At 35.3% G+C, this 16034-nt stretch overlaps 3 protein-coding genes across 5 annotated transcripts; 1 reads left to right on the forward strand and 2 right to left on the reverse strand.

Annotated features, from left to right (window-relative positions):
* Positions 1 to 1207: 1207 nt before the first annotated feature.
* Positions 1208 to 6648, reverse strand: LOC120185913 (zinc finger CCCH domain-containing protein 13-like). 3 transcript variants are annotated; one of them, XM_039189992.1, is made up of 5 exons: positions 5886 to 6648; positions 3358 to 4234; positions 1816 to 3163; positions 1648 to 1731; positions 1208 to 1453 (listed from the first exon to the last, which is right to left on the reverse strand). In XM_039189992.1, exons 1-5 carry the CDS (start codon positions 6235 to 6237, stop codon positions 1283 to 1285), a joined length of 2832 nt encoding a protein of 943 aa, XP_039045923.1. In that variant the 5' UTR covers positions 6238 to 6648; the 3' UTR covers positions 1208 to 1282. The 3 variants fall into 3 exon arrangements, with proteins under 3 accessions (XP_039045923.1, XP_039045922.1, XP_039045921.1); XM_039189991.1 differs by having other exon boundaries at positions 3358 to 4219; positions 5754 to 6648; XM_039189990.1 differs by having other exon boundaries at positions 5754 to 6648.
* A 1428-nt stretch (positions 6649 to 8076) lies between these two features.
* Positions 8077 to 9349, forward strand: LOC120185954 (probable WRKY transcription factor 30). Its single transcript, XM_039190023.1, has 3 exons — positions 8077 to 8397; positions 8501 to 8632; positions 8761 to 9349. Exons 1-3 carry the CDS (start codon positions 8081 to 8083, stop codon positions 9347 to 9349), a joined length of 1038 nt encoding a protein of 345 aa, XP_039045954.1. The 5' UTR covers positions 8077 to 8080.
* Positions 9350 to 9953: 604 nt separating this feature from the next.
* Positions 9954 to 12849, reverse strand: LOC120185917 (ubiquitin-conjugating enzyme E2 10). Its single transcript, XM_039189994.1, has 5 exons — positions 12697 to 12849; positions 12535 to 12612; positions 11297 to 11424; positions 10624 to 10728; positions 9954 to 10320 (listed from the first exon to the last, which is right to left on the reverse strand). Exons 2-5 carry the CDS (start codon positions 12602 to 12604, stop codon positions 10177 to 10179), a joined length of 447 nt encoding a protein of 148 aa, XP_039045925.1. The 5' UTR covers positions 12605 to 12612; positions 12697 to 12849; the 3' UTR covers positions 9954 to 10176.
* Between the last annotated feature and the right edge of the window lie 3185 nt (positions 12850 to 16034).

Genomic DNA, 16034 nt, shown 5'->3' on the forward strand with positions numbered 1-16034 from the left:
CAAGCGGACGTTTGTCCGAGCACGAATCAAGTGATTTCGGTGCCAAATGAATTGTTATCATTCCTTAAGGTCTTGGGTTCGAGCATTATGAATAATAGAAATATAAACGTTCAATGTCAAATGATTGAGAGTTGTTATCTTTGAATAGATATTACTTTATACTACCCATATTAATAATAATGATAATAAAAACATGTTATCTCGGTGATTACTAGTTTGAACCGGATGATTTCGAAGTTCCACGGCTTTATAAAGCTCCCAAATGTGGGAAATTCATACCCCATTTTTCTTCCCAATGCAAATCAGTCCATTATATAAACCCAAATTTGCAATTTTTTTCCCGTGAAGAGGAAATGCATCCTTCCTTGCCCCCTTTTTGTCATACACAAACCCTGTATTGTCACACACACACTCCTTAATTGGTCTATAGGAAACCCAAAACGCATTCCGACTCTATCCAGACGAATATTACAAGACACATCGAAGTATCGAACTTTAAAATCCTAAAAAAACCCATAACGGATTCCAGCTTCATTTAATCCGATAAAGGTAAAATATTTCACTGTGTAGAGGACAAATACAAAAAGATTTCACAAATACACATTAACAAAAGAAAATCAGAACAATTTACGAAATGATTCACCATGTTAAATGCGTCAAAGTAGATCATGCTGACAGATTAAGGATCTAGATTCAAGGATGTGCCTAATCCGGGAAACCAGATGGCATACCGCATTTTATTTGCTTTATAACGATAAGCAACAAAAACAGCAAAAGCAAGAATAAAAAAAGGCACAAAATAGAAGAACAATGATATAGAAATGGTCTCAATGTGTATTTTCAGGAGAATGATGTATCCGACTTAAAATTACAGACTCATTCGACCCAGGAATTTGACTCTCTGATTCCTTGGGAGATTCATTTAAAGGACAACTAACTGCACCACCAACAGTATGTCTCTCCTCGGCACAGTATACAGAACTATTACCTTCAGTTTTGTTTATATCATTTGAGTTTTCCCCATCAGCGGCCGGACAACAAACAGCCTCTGGAGCATTATCAAGTGAATTCATCTGCTGCTCACTCTCCGTCTCTTCTGCCTTATTGCCATTCAAAACTGGTTTAGGCACCTCAGCATTCATGTGACCAAAATCAGTATTTGGTTGGTCTGATTTCCCAGGAGAGGCCCTATCCAGATGATCTGAATCCATATTCTCATGAGAAGTAGCGGCCGGAACAGCTTCCCCTTTCTGCTGATCTGAATCTTCCATAGCTGAATCCACTATTTCTGCGTCAGACAGCAAAGATGGCACCTCTGCTTCATCAACAACATGATCAGAGCTTTGCTCCTCCCCTTCTCCTTGGACGCAGAAATAAATGCTAACAATCCACCATTTACATTTGGGATAGCACCCACTTGCAGTCTGTGTTTCTTGTAAATGTCCATGGCTTTCTGCAAGTCAGAAAACAGATTTTAAGCACAACATTATTTTAGAATCAGTAGAGTTCAAAATAGAGTACAAACATATAAGATATTCTATTTATTTCCTTCCAACAAAACAAATTTAAACCTAGCTTCTAAAAGAAAGAAAAACACACAACTCCTCCCACCAACGAAGCAATACAGATATGAGCTTCACCAAGTACCTGAAAAACAGCAGCATTAGTTGCAGGAATGAGTGAAGGGCTGAGCACAGCAATGGAAGCCTTTTGCACTGGCCGTGCACCATTCTGAAAATTTTGAAAGGATATTATAAGTAAAAGATCAGCTAAATTAGATACAGAGAGGGAATTATGTAGAAAATAGTTATCTACCTTCAAATTCACACGCATTTTTACATCTTTGGCAAAATCTTTACTTTGCTCCGTATTTGATATACCCATGCATTGGTCATATAAATCAGGATCAGCTAGTTCTTCTGAAATGTCAAGCTTAGAAAGATAAACCTTACAATAGCGAGCATCAACACCTTCACTTGATATTTTGGAAGAATCAGTTGCCTTGTGTGGAATCTCAGGTGAAATCCTAAAAGATTCTTTAACTGGTGACATGACACCAGGTCTTATTTCAAGATCTTTCACACGAACACTGTTATCGCTATTCTCATATTGAGACCTCTGGCATTCCCGTCCATCATAAACATCATCAAGAGGGGTCTTCCGAGGATGGTCCTCTTTCTGAGATGTTGAAGCCAAGTCAACATCAGCATTTTGTCCTTTCCACACATCTGAATTGGAGTCCCATCCTCGACCATTCACTGGATGCCTATTCTGGTCCCATTCAAGACCCCCGAAAATGTGCCCTTCTTCCCTATAAATAACACTGTGACCATCCCAACCATGGAAATGGGCAGGAGCAGATCCATCCATCGTATTCTGCCATCCCATTGGACGCATATGATTGTTAAACCTTTCGGAATCAGGTATATGATATGGAATCCCAGAGTGATTAACATCCATTGAGTGTCTAACATTAAACAGAGACGGGGAAGGAAACTGTGGCATCATTTGAAAACCACCATGTGGTGGCCCAGGTTGGAATGGGATGAAACCATTTGGAACAGGTGGTGGCCAGTTTGGGGCGCCCCTCCAAGCATTTGCATGACCTCTCCTAACATTCAGATCACCCCTCTTGTAACGGCCACTATTACTAAATCTAATATCTTCTTCTAGAGAACCCATGAAAGGACTGCCAATTCCAGATCTTAGACCAGGTGGCAGAGAATTCAAAGATGAGTTGCCCTGACCAGATCTATTATAAAACACAGAATCTGATTGAGAGGGTCCATCCAAAAGAGGCTTCTCAGGAGGTAATTCTCGAGTAAGTTTATTATCCTCTTCTCTGCCATCAACGGAGGCACTGCTCCATCCAGTCTCCTCTATATCAAGAACCTGCCTAACACCACTTCTACTCGTATATCTACACCCAAGACTTGTTGAAGGGGATTTTTCCATCATACTCATTGGGGAAGCTTTTAAACTTGAGGACCTCTCGAACTCCCCAGAATGGACCTCTTCCACCCTACTAGATTTCTTTGTGGATCTGTACTTAGCACCCCTCTCTGATGTTTCAGAAAAACTAGTTACCTCTCTTGATGAAGCTGCTTTGGACCTCTGCTCTGTTATCAGATCTTTACAATTCAAATCGTCTTGCTTCAAATGTCTGTAAGAGAGAATAATTATATTATACTCAAGACAATGAGAAAAATACAATCAGTTTAACTTGTCAAACAATAATAAAAAAATCTAATAGAAATTAACAGCTCAATGCCCTGTATTATTTAGCCAGTTTACCATTTGAATCATAGAATAAGGAATCAATCATACTGAAGAGCGTGTGATAAAGAAACAAATTACCTATACTCATCATTCCCACAATGGGAACTTGAGCTGGGGGAAGCTCTCCTTCTGTTGCTACCCATAACTGCACCTAAATTGGCTGGGCGTGATTGAGACCTTCCCCTATCAGCATCTACCTCAACTCTACCAGAAGTCGATCTATTTTCTATTTCAGAATAGTGTACTTTGGCACCCCTTGATTTTGTATCATTACCAGCATATCGATCATCAGGAGATTGCTTCCTTCCCTTACTATCTTTGAATCTAGCAGTCCTCCGTTCATCATGTAATTCATCACGGTCACGATCTCTATCTTTGTCCCGGTCACTATAACGGCAATCACGTTCACGATCCCATTTAGAATCAGAATCACGATCATGGTCATGATCACGGCTGTGGTCACGTTCTCGATAATAGTCACGATCAAGATCACGATAACGTTCACGCCCTCGATCGCGTTCCCGCTCCCTATAATAATCACGATCACGGTCTCTATCATGGTCATGATCACGCTCAAAGTCACTATCTTGAGCCTTGGACTTCTTCCTCCAAACTTTCACATCGTCTTTTCCATCCCTTAAAAACTTCTCACTAGACTTACAATTAGCGTGATCACTTGCTGGTTGATCATCTTTCAATTTATCATGTTGCCACTCGTCTTCATAGTCCATGTCTTCTTGATACTTGTCCTTGTATCTTTCATCCTTATGCTTCTCATCTTTAGCTCTGCCATCTTTGCCAGTATAATTGTTCATAGACAACTGCTTGTCCAAGTTATCTCCATTATCTTCCAGATGCTTATCCTCGTCACCAGAAGCATCTCTCCTTTTCCTAAGTCGTCTTTCAAGCTGGCTCTCTGATTCAGGACTTCGCAACTGATCTTGTACAATCAAATCTAAAAAGAACTTAAGATGTTACCAAAAATAATTAAGAGCCTATTTTTAAGGGGGAAAAACACCTCAGAAGTTAAAATTTGATTCCCACATATATTACAAAACCTCCTCTGACAATCCTGATTTGGTAATAGCCATACATGTACTCATTTTATTTTGCAAGCAGAAGACAAGAGCCTATAGAAAGTGCACGTAATAATATACCAAGCTGAGCAATGGCATATAAGACGTAAAGCAGTCCAAAACAAAATAGGACATCTAAAAACAAAATAGAGAACTTAAAAAACAAAAACCTAATATTAGATTTCTAAAAGCATACAAGTAAAATTATTTATTCTCCTAAAGCTAACGTTAACTTCAAACCTGTATAAAATCAGAAACAGGATGAGTGCCAAAATCCCGATGCATCTGAACATAGCACTATATATTGAGCCAAAGTAGCTCAACCATTTTATATTAGGCCTTAATTAAAGACCAGCTCATCGCACTGATAAAACAGAATCTGGGAAATTGATGTCATATACTTAGAAAAGCACATATGAAAGCACTTCTAAGTGTACACGAAGTGTGGCAACTTCAAGCTTAACCCAACAGATTCTCTTCTAAATTTACATGAAAATTATATCCATATCCAAAACAGGGAACCATGAATGGGAAAGTACTTTTCAAACAACACTTTGAAGCTAATAGAAAATTACATATTGGAGACAACTGAAATTTTCAAATTTTGATTCCTTCCAAACCAATACCAGGAAAAAGGAAACCAACCAAAAGGAATATTAACTGGAGAAGGCTAACCGACAATTTCAAGTCAACATTGAAGTTAAAAAATTTGGGGGGGGGGGGGAACAACCTAATCCAGGTCCATTTACAATGCAGAAAGAGTAATATACCAAGTTTTAAGGTCAGATATTAATTGCTTTGTAACTGCGCTCAGAAGGCCTTAAAACAATACAAAATACACACCTTTCCAATACCATTAAAACTACGGTAGAAACTATATTCTCCCTTTAATTTCAACTATGTCACCTACTCTATAAATTCCTCAACACAGCCTCTCATACTGCAAACAAAACATCTACTTTTCCTCTTTGTCTCTTGCAGTAAATAAGAATTCTTAAATCAGATAACTGATGCAGAAATTAATACTGACTAGTCATTAATTACAAATGCAAAAGGTTCTGAATATCCTTTATTACAGTCCCACTCAAAGGGCAAGCTAAAAAAGTTTGTAACAATAGATAGCATCCCTACTCAACAAACTTATATAACAAGTTACAAAGGTTCAGCAATTCATAAATATCGTCCTTATTCAATGTTGAATGTGTTAACTCCTAAAACCAAATAAAACTAGTAAACAAAATTGGGAAAAATAATAACAATCAATCTTAACATACACTACTTAACAACAACAAAAGAACACAAAATAGTTAGAAATGCAGAATTGCACATGCTAAATTGACACTAAACAACAACAACAACAACAACAAAAGAGCATCAACAGTTAATAAGTTATCTTACCAGATCTTTCAGCGGATTGCTTCACAGGGCGGTGTTCATCAGCCTCCATCGACCTATCGCTCTTTCCTTCTTTACCTTTCTTTTCTTTTTCCCTTTGCTCCTTTCTACTCGATTCTCTATATTTCCCCTCACTTTTAATCCTCTTTGCATCATCTCCTTCGGCATCCTCTCGTTTCTTACTATTGAATTCAATTGAACCCCTAGACTTCTTCTCTCCTTTAACACCGTCTTCACCGCCATTCCACCTGTAGGTTGCTCCATTATCCACTTTTTCTTTGCGGCGCTTTGAGGAACTGTACACATAATCTCCATTCCCCGAAATCCAAGTGTCCTTGGAGTCAAGCCTTCTCTTGTCACCGGATCCAGGCTTGCTCTCCTCCTTTTTTTCCTTCTCCTTTAAGCACGTATCTCTCTCCGAATCCGAGTAGTCCCTAGCATCCCTAGAACTATGCTTATTAGATTTGTGCCTTGAACTTCGCGGCATCACCGGAGCACAACTACGATAACTCAATATTAAAAAAAAAATCCTAACTGGAAAATTTTTAAACCCTCCGAATAAAAAACGAAACACCAATCTCTAATCAACATTCAATATGAAAACCCTAAAATCGAATCTTTCACGGTATCTAACGTAGATTCTAAAAATAAACCGACAAAATGACGGTGGAAACCCTAATTGGGTGGAATAGGAGAGAAGGCGGCGGGACCTCTCACGGAGAAGATTGGAGGTGAGTGGAGGCGGAAGGCGGTTAAGACAATGAGATCGATAACCGGGGGGGAATTACGAGGGAGGGTAGGGTGAAAGAACTAGGGATTTCAGTTTCACGGAGGAAGATGGGGGCGTTTTTGGGAGAAATGATAAAAAGATCATGTGATTTTGAAGAAGAAGAGAAACGAGAGGGTGCGCCTTTTTGTTTTAATGGGCTTTGTTTTTCAAAAATATATAATTCGAGTTTAGACTTCGGATAATTTTGTCGATCTGACAGGATTAACCCTTGAGATTTACCCGTATTACTGTCTTGTCCTTGGTAATTTAAATTGATTTGATTCATCATATTTCAAGTTGATTTTAAGTTTTAATTTGTTAATTTTATTTTGATAAAACCATTTTAAATCATAAACCACTCGTACAATATTATTAATTTGAATTTATTTAAAATTTGATTTGTACGATTCCTTTAACCTTTCACCGGATATAAGGCATACGTAAAACACGTTATAATTGACAAATATCCACCTTCTATAGTATACACAATTTGGATTTGATTTGGGCGGAATTGCAAATTATCTATTGGGCCACATTCTATAGTCTACACGTCACAACATTTTAGCATCAAAACGTGGCGGCAGCATCACGTTCCAACACGACGCCGTGCTGGTGTTTCCAAACCAACAACACTTTTCTTTTAATTCCTTAATTACCAGAGAATAAAACCACTGTAGGTGCCTGTTCGTCCCCGCACTTACCTTTGCGCTTCCTAAAGAGCTGAAAATGGCGAAATCCGGCCTGAGCTGTCTTTGTCGTCGCTATCGGAGCACTCTATTGTCAAACCATATTCCGCACAGCAATCTCAGTTGAAACATGGAGAAAAGGCCGACAACGAAGATCGGGAAGCTGTGAAATGAAATCTTGAACATAAGAATAAAGAAGAAGAGGCTGAAGGTGGAGATGAAGAAGATCACGTTAATAGAGAGACGGGAGAGGTTGGCGGGCCTAAAGGCCCGGAGCCCACTTGGTACGGTGATTGGGAACGCAATGGTCGCTGCTACGACTTCTAATTTGCGTGTTTGTGTGTGTGGTTATTTGCTTTTCTAAGTTTTTACATCATGAATGTAGAACTGAAGTTTATTTGGTGATTTTGATTTCCTGGGAAGAGAAAGATAGAAAAAAAAATATTTTTGGAGTAGGAATCAAATAATTTGAAAATGAAATATAAAATTTTTGAACATATGACGTCCAAATTGATTTATTTCTTTACTTATATTTTGCGTTTGGATGCCAACAATCTTTCAACCCAACACCATCAATGATTAAAGACCGAAACCGTAAGTTCCATTATGTTTAAAAGCTAATTGCAAAGAAGGAAAGAGTCAACAGTTGAACTTTCCTTCATTTGAACCCCACGTTTTCTATGACCGAAGACCAGTCTCCATGATTCTATTTGCAGTCAAACTTACGTTCAAAAACCCAGAACCAATGTCCTTTTCTCATATAATTCCACTTCTGTGACCACTCTCTTTATATACACATGCATACGTGTAACGTAACATTTGTATAGCATGAACTAATAGAGTATGAAGAAAGAAAATCTGGGCCTGGTTTATTAATGGAGGATATGGGAAAATGGGAGCGAATGAATCTGATCAATGAGTTAACTCGGGGACGAGAGCTAGCGAGGCAACTCCAGGCTCATCTCAATGCGCCTTCCTCTGATGATGAAACGAAAGAACTTTTAGTTCAAAAGATTCATGATTCTTATCAGAAGGCACTGTTGATGGTGAACTGCAATGTTAACACATCGTTGATAGTGACACAACAAGCACCAGAAGAAACGATCGCAATGCCGGAGTGTGGATATCTCATGGGTGAAGACTCTGATCGTCATTTCGGGAAACCGGAGCTCAAAGATGCCTCCAAGAAAAGGTATATGTATAATATTGACTTGAATTTGAAATTTTATTATTTATGGTTAGATCCATAATTTGTTGGTTTCAATTTGATACATATGGAGATTTTTATACCGCAGGAATAGTACTCAACCAAGATGGATACAAAAAATTCGAGTAGCGCCTGGGATGGCAGTGGAGGGACCTCTTGATGATGGTTTCAGTTGGAGGAAGTATGGACAAAAGGATATTCTCGGCTCGAAACATCCAAGGTTTGTAAAGTATATAGAAACCTATACTCGTAAGTTTGACTTAAATCAATTGGTCCGTCTAGTTATACTATATTTAGTGAAGTTACATTATATTATATATGTATTCAAGTATAGTTTCTTGATTGCAGAGGCTATTACAGATGCACACATCGTGGCGTTCGAGGTTGTTCGGCAATGAAGCAAGTACAAAGATCGGGGGATGACCCGACAATCTTTGAGATTACATACATCGGAGACCACACTTGTACGAACGTAACTTCAAGTCTAAATTCTACCTCAGGAACCTCTGATGAAAATCAAGAACAAGAACAATTGCTCCATAACCAGAAACAATCATCAGAGGATCTATTTCTTAGCTTTCAAAGCGACCTCAAAGTTCAAACCCAAGATTTAGTTCATCATGATCGTCACCAAACATGGCATTCATTCCCCTACACTTCGTCAACATCCAACATTGTCCTTTCAGCACCTTCTTTAGCCGAAAATGATGGTGTCCGAAACCATTTGCAGTCTAATACCGTATCGCTAACGGCATCAAGGGCCAACTTCAGTTTTCAAGCCCGTGATGATCAGACTCAGGTTACTGATGAGTATAAGATTGTTCAAGCTGCTGCAATTTTGGCGACGAGCTCGCCTACAGTTGGCTTGGATTTTCCATTGGGTAATTCCCAGTTTGATCAAAACATCACATTTGACAACAATGGGTTCTTCCCCTAATGATTGTAAGCTTTGATGTTGCCGTGAAACATCTGCTTCATTGCATGTGCTTCGTCAAATTTGGGTGGTATAACCAGACTCCCCCAGCCTTTTCTGCTTCTATAACAAATCGATCTAATCGATTTAATTATAATCAAATAGATATTGGATGAAATATTATTTCAACTAAATCTTTATAAAAATTTATTTTCTACTCGAGTGGGTCCAAGTTTTTGTAAGTTTTGGCTTTAACCTTATTAGTGATTTACGATGAAAAAAAAAACTGAAGACAACCATTTCGTTTTATTTTATTTTTCCAGTGCAGTTACATATGTAATTTCATTTTTTCCCCAGAGGATGTAGAACAAAAATTAGCCATTCAGGTTCATATCTATTATATCCACAAAAATTCAGAATAAAATCATGAATGAATTTTACGACTTGACGTTACTGAATAAAACTCAGAATAAAACTTATTTTTTAAGTTTTTTGTTTTTTAAAATTAAATTAAAAGAGAGCATGCACTTTTTTAATATATGTATAATTAGAACTTATATAACATATAATTGTATGGATAATATTAAATAAAGTAAATAAACATTGATCCAAATTACAGGGTCTAAAGTTACTCAGATATGATATGGGATAGTTGTCGATTTCAGATTTAGAACACAGTTTCTCGGTTCCAAAGTTACATTCATCCAATGTTGAATCCTTCACATTCACTTTATGTTTCAAGTGAAATAACAAACATTCATGCATAGACATTTCCTTTAAAAACCAAAATATATGGGGAAAAATTAAGAAAAAAGAAATATGGGGTTTCCCCTTACACATGACAAAGCTCGTTAGCCCATGGCGTACTTCTGGGTCCAGCTCCTTGCAGTTGTCTCGTACTTGTTCCTGTCCGTCTTGTACATGTGAGCAATCTCAGGCACCAATGGATCATCGGGGTTTGGGTCTGTCAGCAAAGAACAGATTGATAGCAACACCTACAACAACAAAATAAAACAAACAAATCCGATACTAAAATTAATACCATCTTGGGTATTGAGTCGGATTCTATCACTTTTGCTTTGTTCAGATGGTCATCTCTCATTGGGTTGGCATTGTGATTCATATTTTTGGGATGATCAGATTTGTTTCAAGGTCAGTGACCTTCTAATATGATTTGTTTTGGCCGCCACGGGTGGTGGCGGCTCATTCCAGTTGGATCAATTTTTGCCACCCTTAATGCCAAATATATGAGATGAGTTTCGGATAGGAGTATCTAGATATTTAGAGGACACTCTCACCTTGGATATTGTCAGCGCAGGACTCCACTGTTCCTTCAAGATGTCTAGGCAAATGCTTCCATTGCTATTGATATTGGGATGGAATACCTTTGTTCTAAATGCCACCTGCAATAGCAATTTCATATGGAAAAAATTAGAGAGAAGGAAGCATTACATACTTTAGAACTCTTCTAGCTTTAACAATTTTGTGTTAAGCAACTTAAATTCTTACAGTGAGCCAAACAAAAGAAATCTACTCATGAAGAAGAACATCTATTTTCATTTTCATATATTTTCAGCCATTCCAAGCTTTTGATAACAATAACCCAATTGATAGTATTCCACTTTTCATTTGAACCAGCGTTTTAAAAGTAAGAAGCATTTTGATTCATGTAAAGTGGTAATGAAGGCAAGCATCTCTCACTCTCCAGGAGCATATATCACCATTAACAAGTAAAAAACAAAAACTATCTGCTAAAAGCATGATCCTTAACTTCTAGGAAATTTGACAGAATGGGGACGCTAGAACAGCAGGGAAGGGAAGGATATTTCAAATAATGTAACATTGAATCTGGATTATATAGGTAGCCTTCAACATAGAATAAAAGTGACTGATATAGCATCCATGCTCTTGCATATGTCACAAGGTAATATCCTACCACTATGGTAAAGAAAAACCGCACATAAAAAGTACCTTGGGAGGCTTAAAGGGATAATCTGGAGGAAAATGGATGGTCACCAGGAAAACACCCCCAGCATAAGGACTGTCCGGTGGACCCATGATTGTTGCCTGCCAGTGAAACATGTCTTCGGCAACAGGACCTGCAATATTGTCCAATGAACTATTAGCAATATGCAAGTAATGCAGGTCAGTGATACTCGTTGGGCACTTGTACATACACAACCAACAGAAGAAAAACGTGAGTGAAAACAACATTAGAAAAAAACATGTAGATATTTTATGAAATATTGATATCCTTAACTTAGAGAAGCTAGAGAATATCAATCAACTTGACAATCAAGGTTAGGCCCAATCAACTAGACAACAAACCCAAGGTTAGGCAAATCAATCCAACTAGATGTTGCATACAACACTTGCTATCAACTATGGTCATAAACTATATAACAGAAAGGGGTTACAACAAATTAAGGATCTGCTTCCTACTTCACCCTATCAAAACTGTGTTTGACATATCATATACAGATGCGGTTTAAGCATTGGCATGATAATGAATATCACCCTTCATTTTACTGCCTCTTATTATATGTCGAAAAGGCACAATAACATCCATCGCATAAAAATTAAAAAAAAATACATATTCCTTCCATCTACTAATCTGTCTTTGGAATCATTGCAAACAAATCAAAACAATTCAACTGATGATGCTATCACATGATGAAAGCGCAGTCATTACCACCAATTTATAAATGCATCAAATATGTCAAATACCTTTCTCAACATCAACTTAAAACATGATAGGACAAAATACACATATACAGGTGTCTCACAGAACCTATATAGTTTAGACATGTTATATAATTCGTGACCGAATATGAAAACTGAGGGCTACTTTCAGTTCGACAAAAAATTAATTCATAAAAGTATAAAACTATGATTTCAAACGTTTTTAGCTAGATTTTCCCTTTTCGGTGATAGGATTTTTTTTGGGGTGGAAAATCAACAAGATTATGAGGCAAAACGTTAAACGAAAATTGCAATCATTTATGAATAATCGCAAACAACTGTTACTATCGTTTCAACAACCTTTCTATAAGAAAAACACTGACAATTACATCAACAATTTTTCTAATCCTCAATTATATTCGAAACATGTATACCGATAAATCTACCGTCTCGCAGTAATACAGTGACAAAAACCATCAATATTTGGATAAATGTTAATAAAAATAGCGAAATGGTGAAGGTTATACCAGCGCTGCAAGATGTAGGAGGATCCTTCTGTAAATCCTTCAATTCCTTCAAGATCCGCTTTGATGCCATCGCGAAACCTACGATCCATAGAGCATAGGTAAAAAAGATAAAAAAATAATAATAAAGGAACAATTCAAAGAGATAAATCTTAGAGATCGAACCTGAAAAGATGATCCTCCTTTAGAGGGGGGCGGCAGTTGAATGCCTGAATGAACTTTGGGCGGGTAAGAGAGCAAAGGGTTTTAGATCGAAGGAAGGGGAAATGAATAAGAAATGACGAACAAAAAGATTGGCGATTTTTTGATCGAGTGTAGTGGCGGATTTTATAAATGGGTGGGCCGCCGTCTTTCGAGCGTTATTCTCTTGTGGGTCCCATAATTGGTGTTCTTCCTCCGGGGGGTATTTCATTATAATTCTTTTATTGTATTTATGCAATTTTCTATCTAATTATAGAGTAAATTATACAAATAATTAATAAATTAGAGTGAAAATAAGTTTTAATTATGTCTGATATAATTTAAGTAAACTATAACAATTTTCAATAATTTTTAGAGCTAATAATTAAAGCACTCAATCAATATCTTTTCTCTCTTAAATGGATAAATTAAATAATTTACCACTAAACTTTATTTTATTTACTATTTCACTCACTGTATATTAAATTTTTTTACTCACTTTACCGTTAATTTCTTAACGTGGTTATTACGTGGCTCAAATAAAAAGTTGAAGGCCAAAGTCAACCCAACTTTTATGAATGCTTCAGGCCATTTGAATCCCATATCAAATCAACACCCCTCATTTGTTGTCCAATGCCAAAATTATCAATTGTCCACTTTTTTTCCTATCATTCTGCAAATCATCTCAACTCAGCAACCCTTTCTCTTTCTCCATCAAGCAACCCCATTAATGAATTACAAAGACAATTCTTTCTAGTCTTTCAAATGTCCTCTCAGCTGTGTGAACTTGTTGATTTATTTTTTCTTGTTTCTTATTTCGTTATCTTGAATATGTTTGCCCATTTCTTAAGGAATATGCTCGACCATTTCTAACTTTTCTTTGCAACTTGAAAACTGCCGGAAAGAAACATGTAATTAGGTACTAATTTTTTAAACTAATAAAGATGGTTAATGAAACACAACCTAAGCATATAAGAATAACACATCGATAAATGCACAATCAAGTTCACAAATCTTTACATGCAGATGCTAACAGAAAAAAAAAAGGGTTTGAGAAATTTACTAACCTTCTTCTTTCCTTCATTACCCCATCCCATATTCACTCCTGTTATTAACATCATCGTCGTCACAAATTGGATATCTATTAGTGTTACAATGGAGTAATCAAATATTAAAAAATATAATTTTGAAACCCCCTAAACCTAAGATTAAAATGAAAGGGTTAAGGAAAGGGAAACATGGCAAAACAAAATGATTATTGGAACATATTTCTGATAATCGTTAGAGCATTTTCATCTTCACTTAATGGTGTTTTCTTAGGTCTCTGTACATATGACTTCATTTGAGGGTGAAATGATACTTGCTTCACTGGTTTTATTTGATGGCGACGTGTTTATAGAAGCAAACTATGTATATGACATTGGCAACCACAATGGTTGGATATGTTCTAACCAACAACAATATTACCGTGGGGCTGATATTATCGCATGTGTTGTTTGCGGTCCAGGAATACACTTTTTGAATGAAGGTACTGGGTTTTCGGGTTGCCTACTCGGACCTTGAGGAATACCCTCAACACCAACTATTGAATTCCATGGCCTACAAGGGTTATGGGTTCGGCAGGTCTTCTTTATGTCGACATGGAATCATAGCAATTAGCTTGGGTTAGTATGAGATTCTTATGGCTTGCTTCGAGAGCAGTATCGAAAGTGAACATAATGCTAACGAAAAGGTCCTTGTCGGTATCCCGTCGGGGCTGGTGAGTAGTAAATGGATGGTGAAGAATAATGCTAATGAAGATGAGTGAGAGATGGATTGTGGAGGGTGAAAAATATATAAAAAAATATTAATTGATTTAAAAATTAATAAAAAATGTCATGTCAACACAAACTAGGGAATTAACGGAGAAGTGACAAAAAATCTAATGTATAAAGTTTGGTGAGTAAATTAAATTTTTTAAAGTACAGTGAGTAAAATAAAAGAGATTAAAGTTCAGTGAAGAATAATTCAATTTACTCCTCTTAAATTATAGATTATGATTATGAATCAAGTTTCTCTTTTATATCATCCTAAATAAAACTTGTTTAAAAAAAAAGTAAATTATAACAATTCATATTTTTAAAATCTCATTTTATTACAAAATTTTAATTTAAATCTAATTCTATCTAGAAAAAAGGATAAGGAAATTCTAAGAGAAAAAAGAGAATACTCTGAGTGAATTTAGAACCCGTGATTTAAAAAATAATAAGAAATAAAGATGAACAACTTGATTAATAAGTAATAAAGTAAAAAATCATATTGTATAAGTGTTAATGATATAATTATATATTATATGCATGTATTATGTATAATATATATATATATATATATATATATATTAAAAAATATTTTTAATAATTTATAATTATTAATTTATAGTTCATGATATATATTTATTTTAAAAAATAATAATTTTATTATATATATATATATATATTATTTTGAAGTAATTTAATTTTGATTTTATATTTATACTTTTCAACATTTGCAGATTTTTATATTTTAAACTTAAAATTTAATATAGTTTTTAATTATTTTAAAAAATAAATCTTTAAATTTTATAAAAAATTAATTTGACCTTCGAACAAGATCAAAGAATCAATTTAGTTCATCTATCATGTTAACAACGATCGTGAACTATCACCTTAACACTGTGAACTATCACATCAATATCATGAAATGGATAAAAAATCACAATAAATTTATTATTTGAATTAAAATATCATATGAAATGAAAAATAATTCAAGAACCACATTGTACATAAGGGTGTTCAAAATAGGGTACCTGTATTTTTAGCTACCTAGAATTTTTTGGTACCAAAATATCAACCCATCTCCTGACCCGTTATATCTGAGTACTTGTAAATCGTGTAGCTGTTAAAATTCAGGTACTTGTATTTTTGAGTCATCGATACCTAATTCATAATTTTTATTTTTTTTTAAAATATTATATATATATATATATATATATATAGAAAACTTATAAAATTTAAAATTTAAACGTCTATAATATATAATCTACACAAAAAATTTAACATTTAAAATCACATAATTGATAGATAAAATTTATTAAAAATTAAAATAAAATAATATAATTAAATTGCAAATGCTTTGAAATTAAAAGAAATATTTTAAAAATAATTTAGAATATTAAGTTGAAATAATTTAATAAATTAAAAATTTAGAAGAGTATAATAATAAAATTTTAAAAATGAAAAATTTAGAACTTTAAAATTAAATAATTTGAGGATTATGAATAAAAAATATATAAAATGAGTACCAAG

This window comes from Hibiscus syriacus, unplaced genomic scaffold (assembly GCF_006381635.1).
Source record: "Hibiscus syriacus cultivar Baekdansim isolate YM2019G1 unplaced genomic scaffold, ASM638163v2 tig00113156_pilon, whole genome shotgun sequence".
In the NCBI taxonomy this organism is placed as follows: Eukaryota; Viridiplantae; Streptophyta; class Magnoliopsida; order Malvales; family Malvaceae; genus Hibiscus; species Hibiscus syriacus.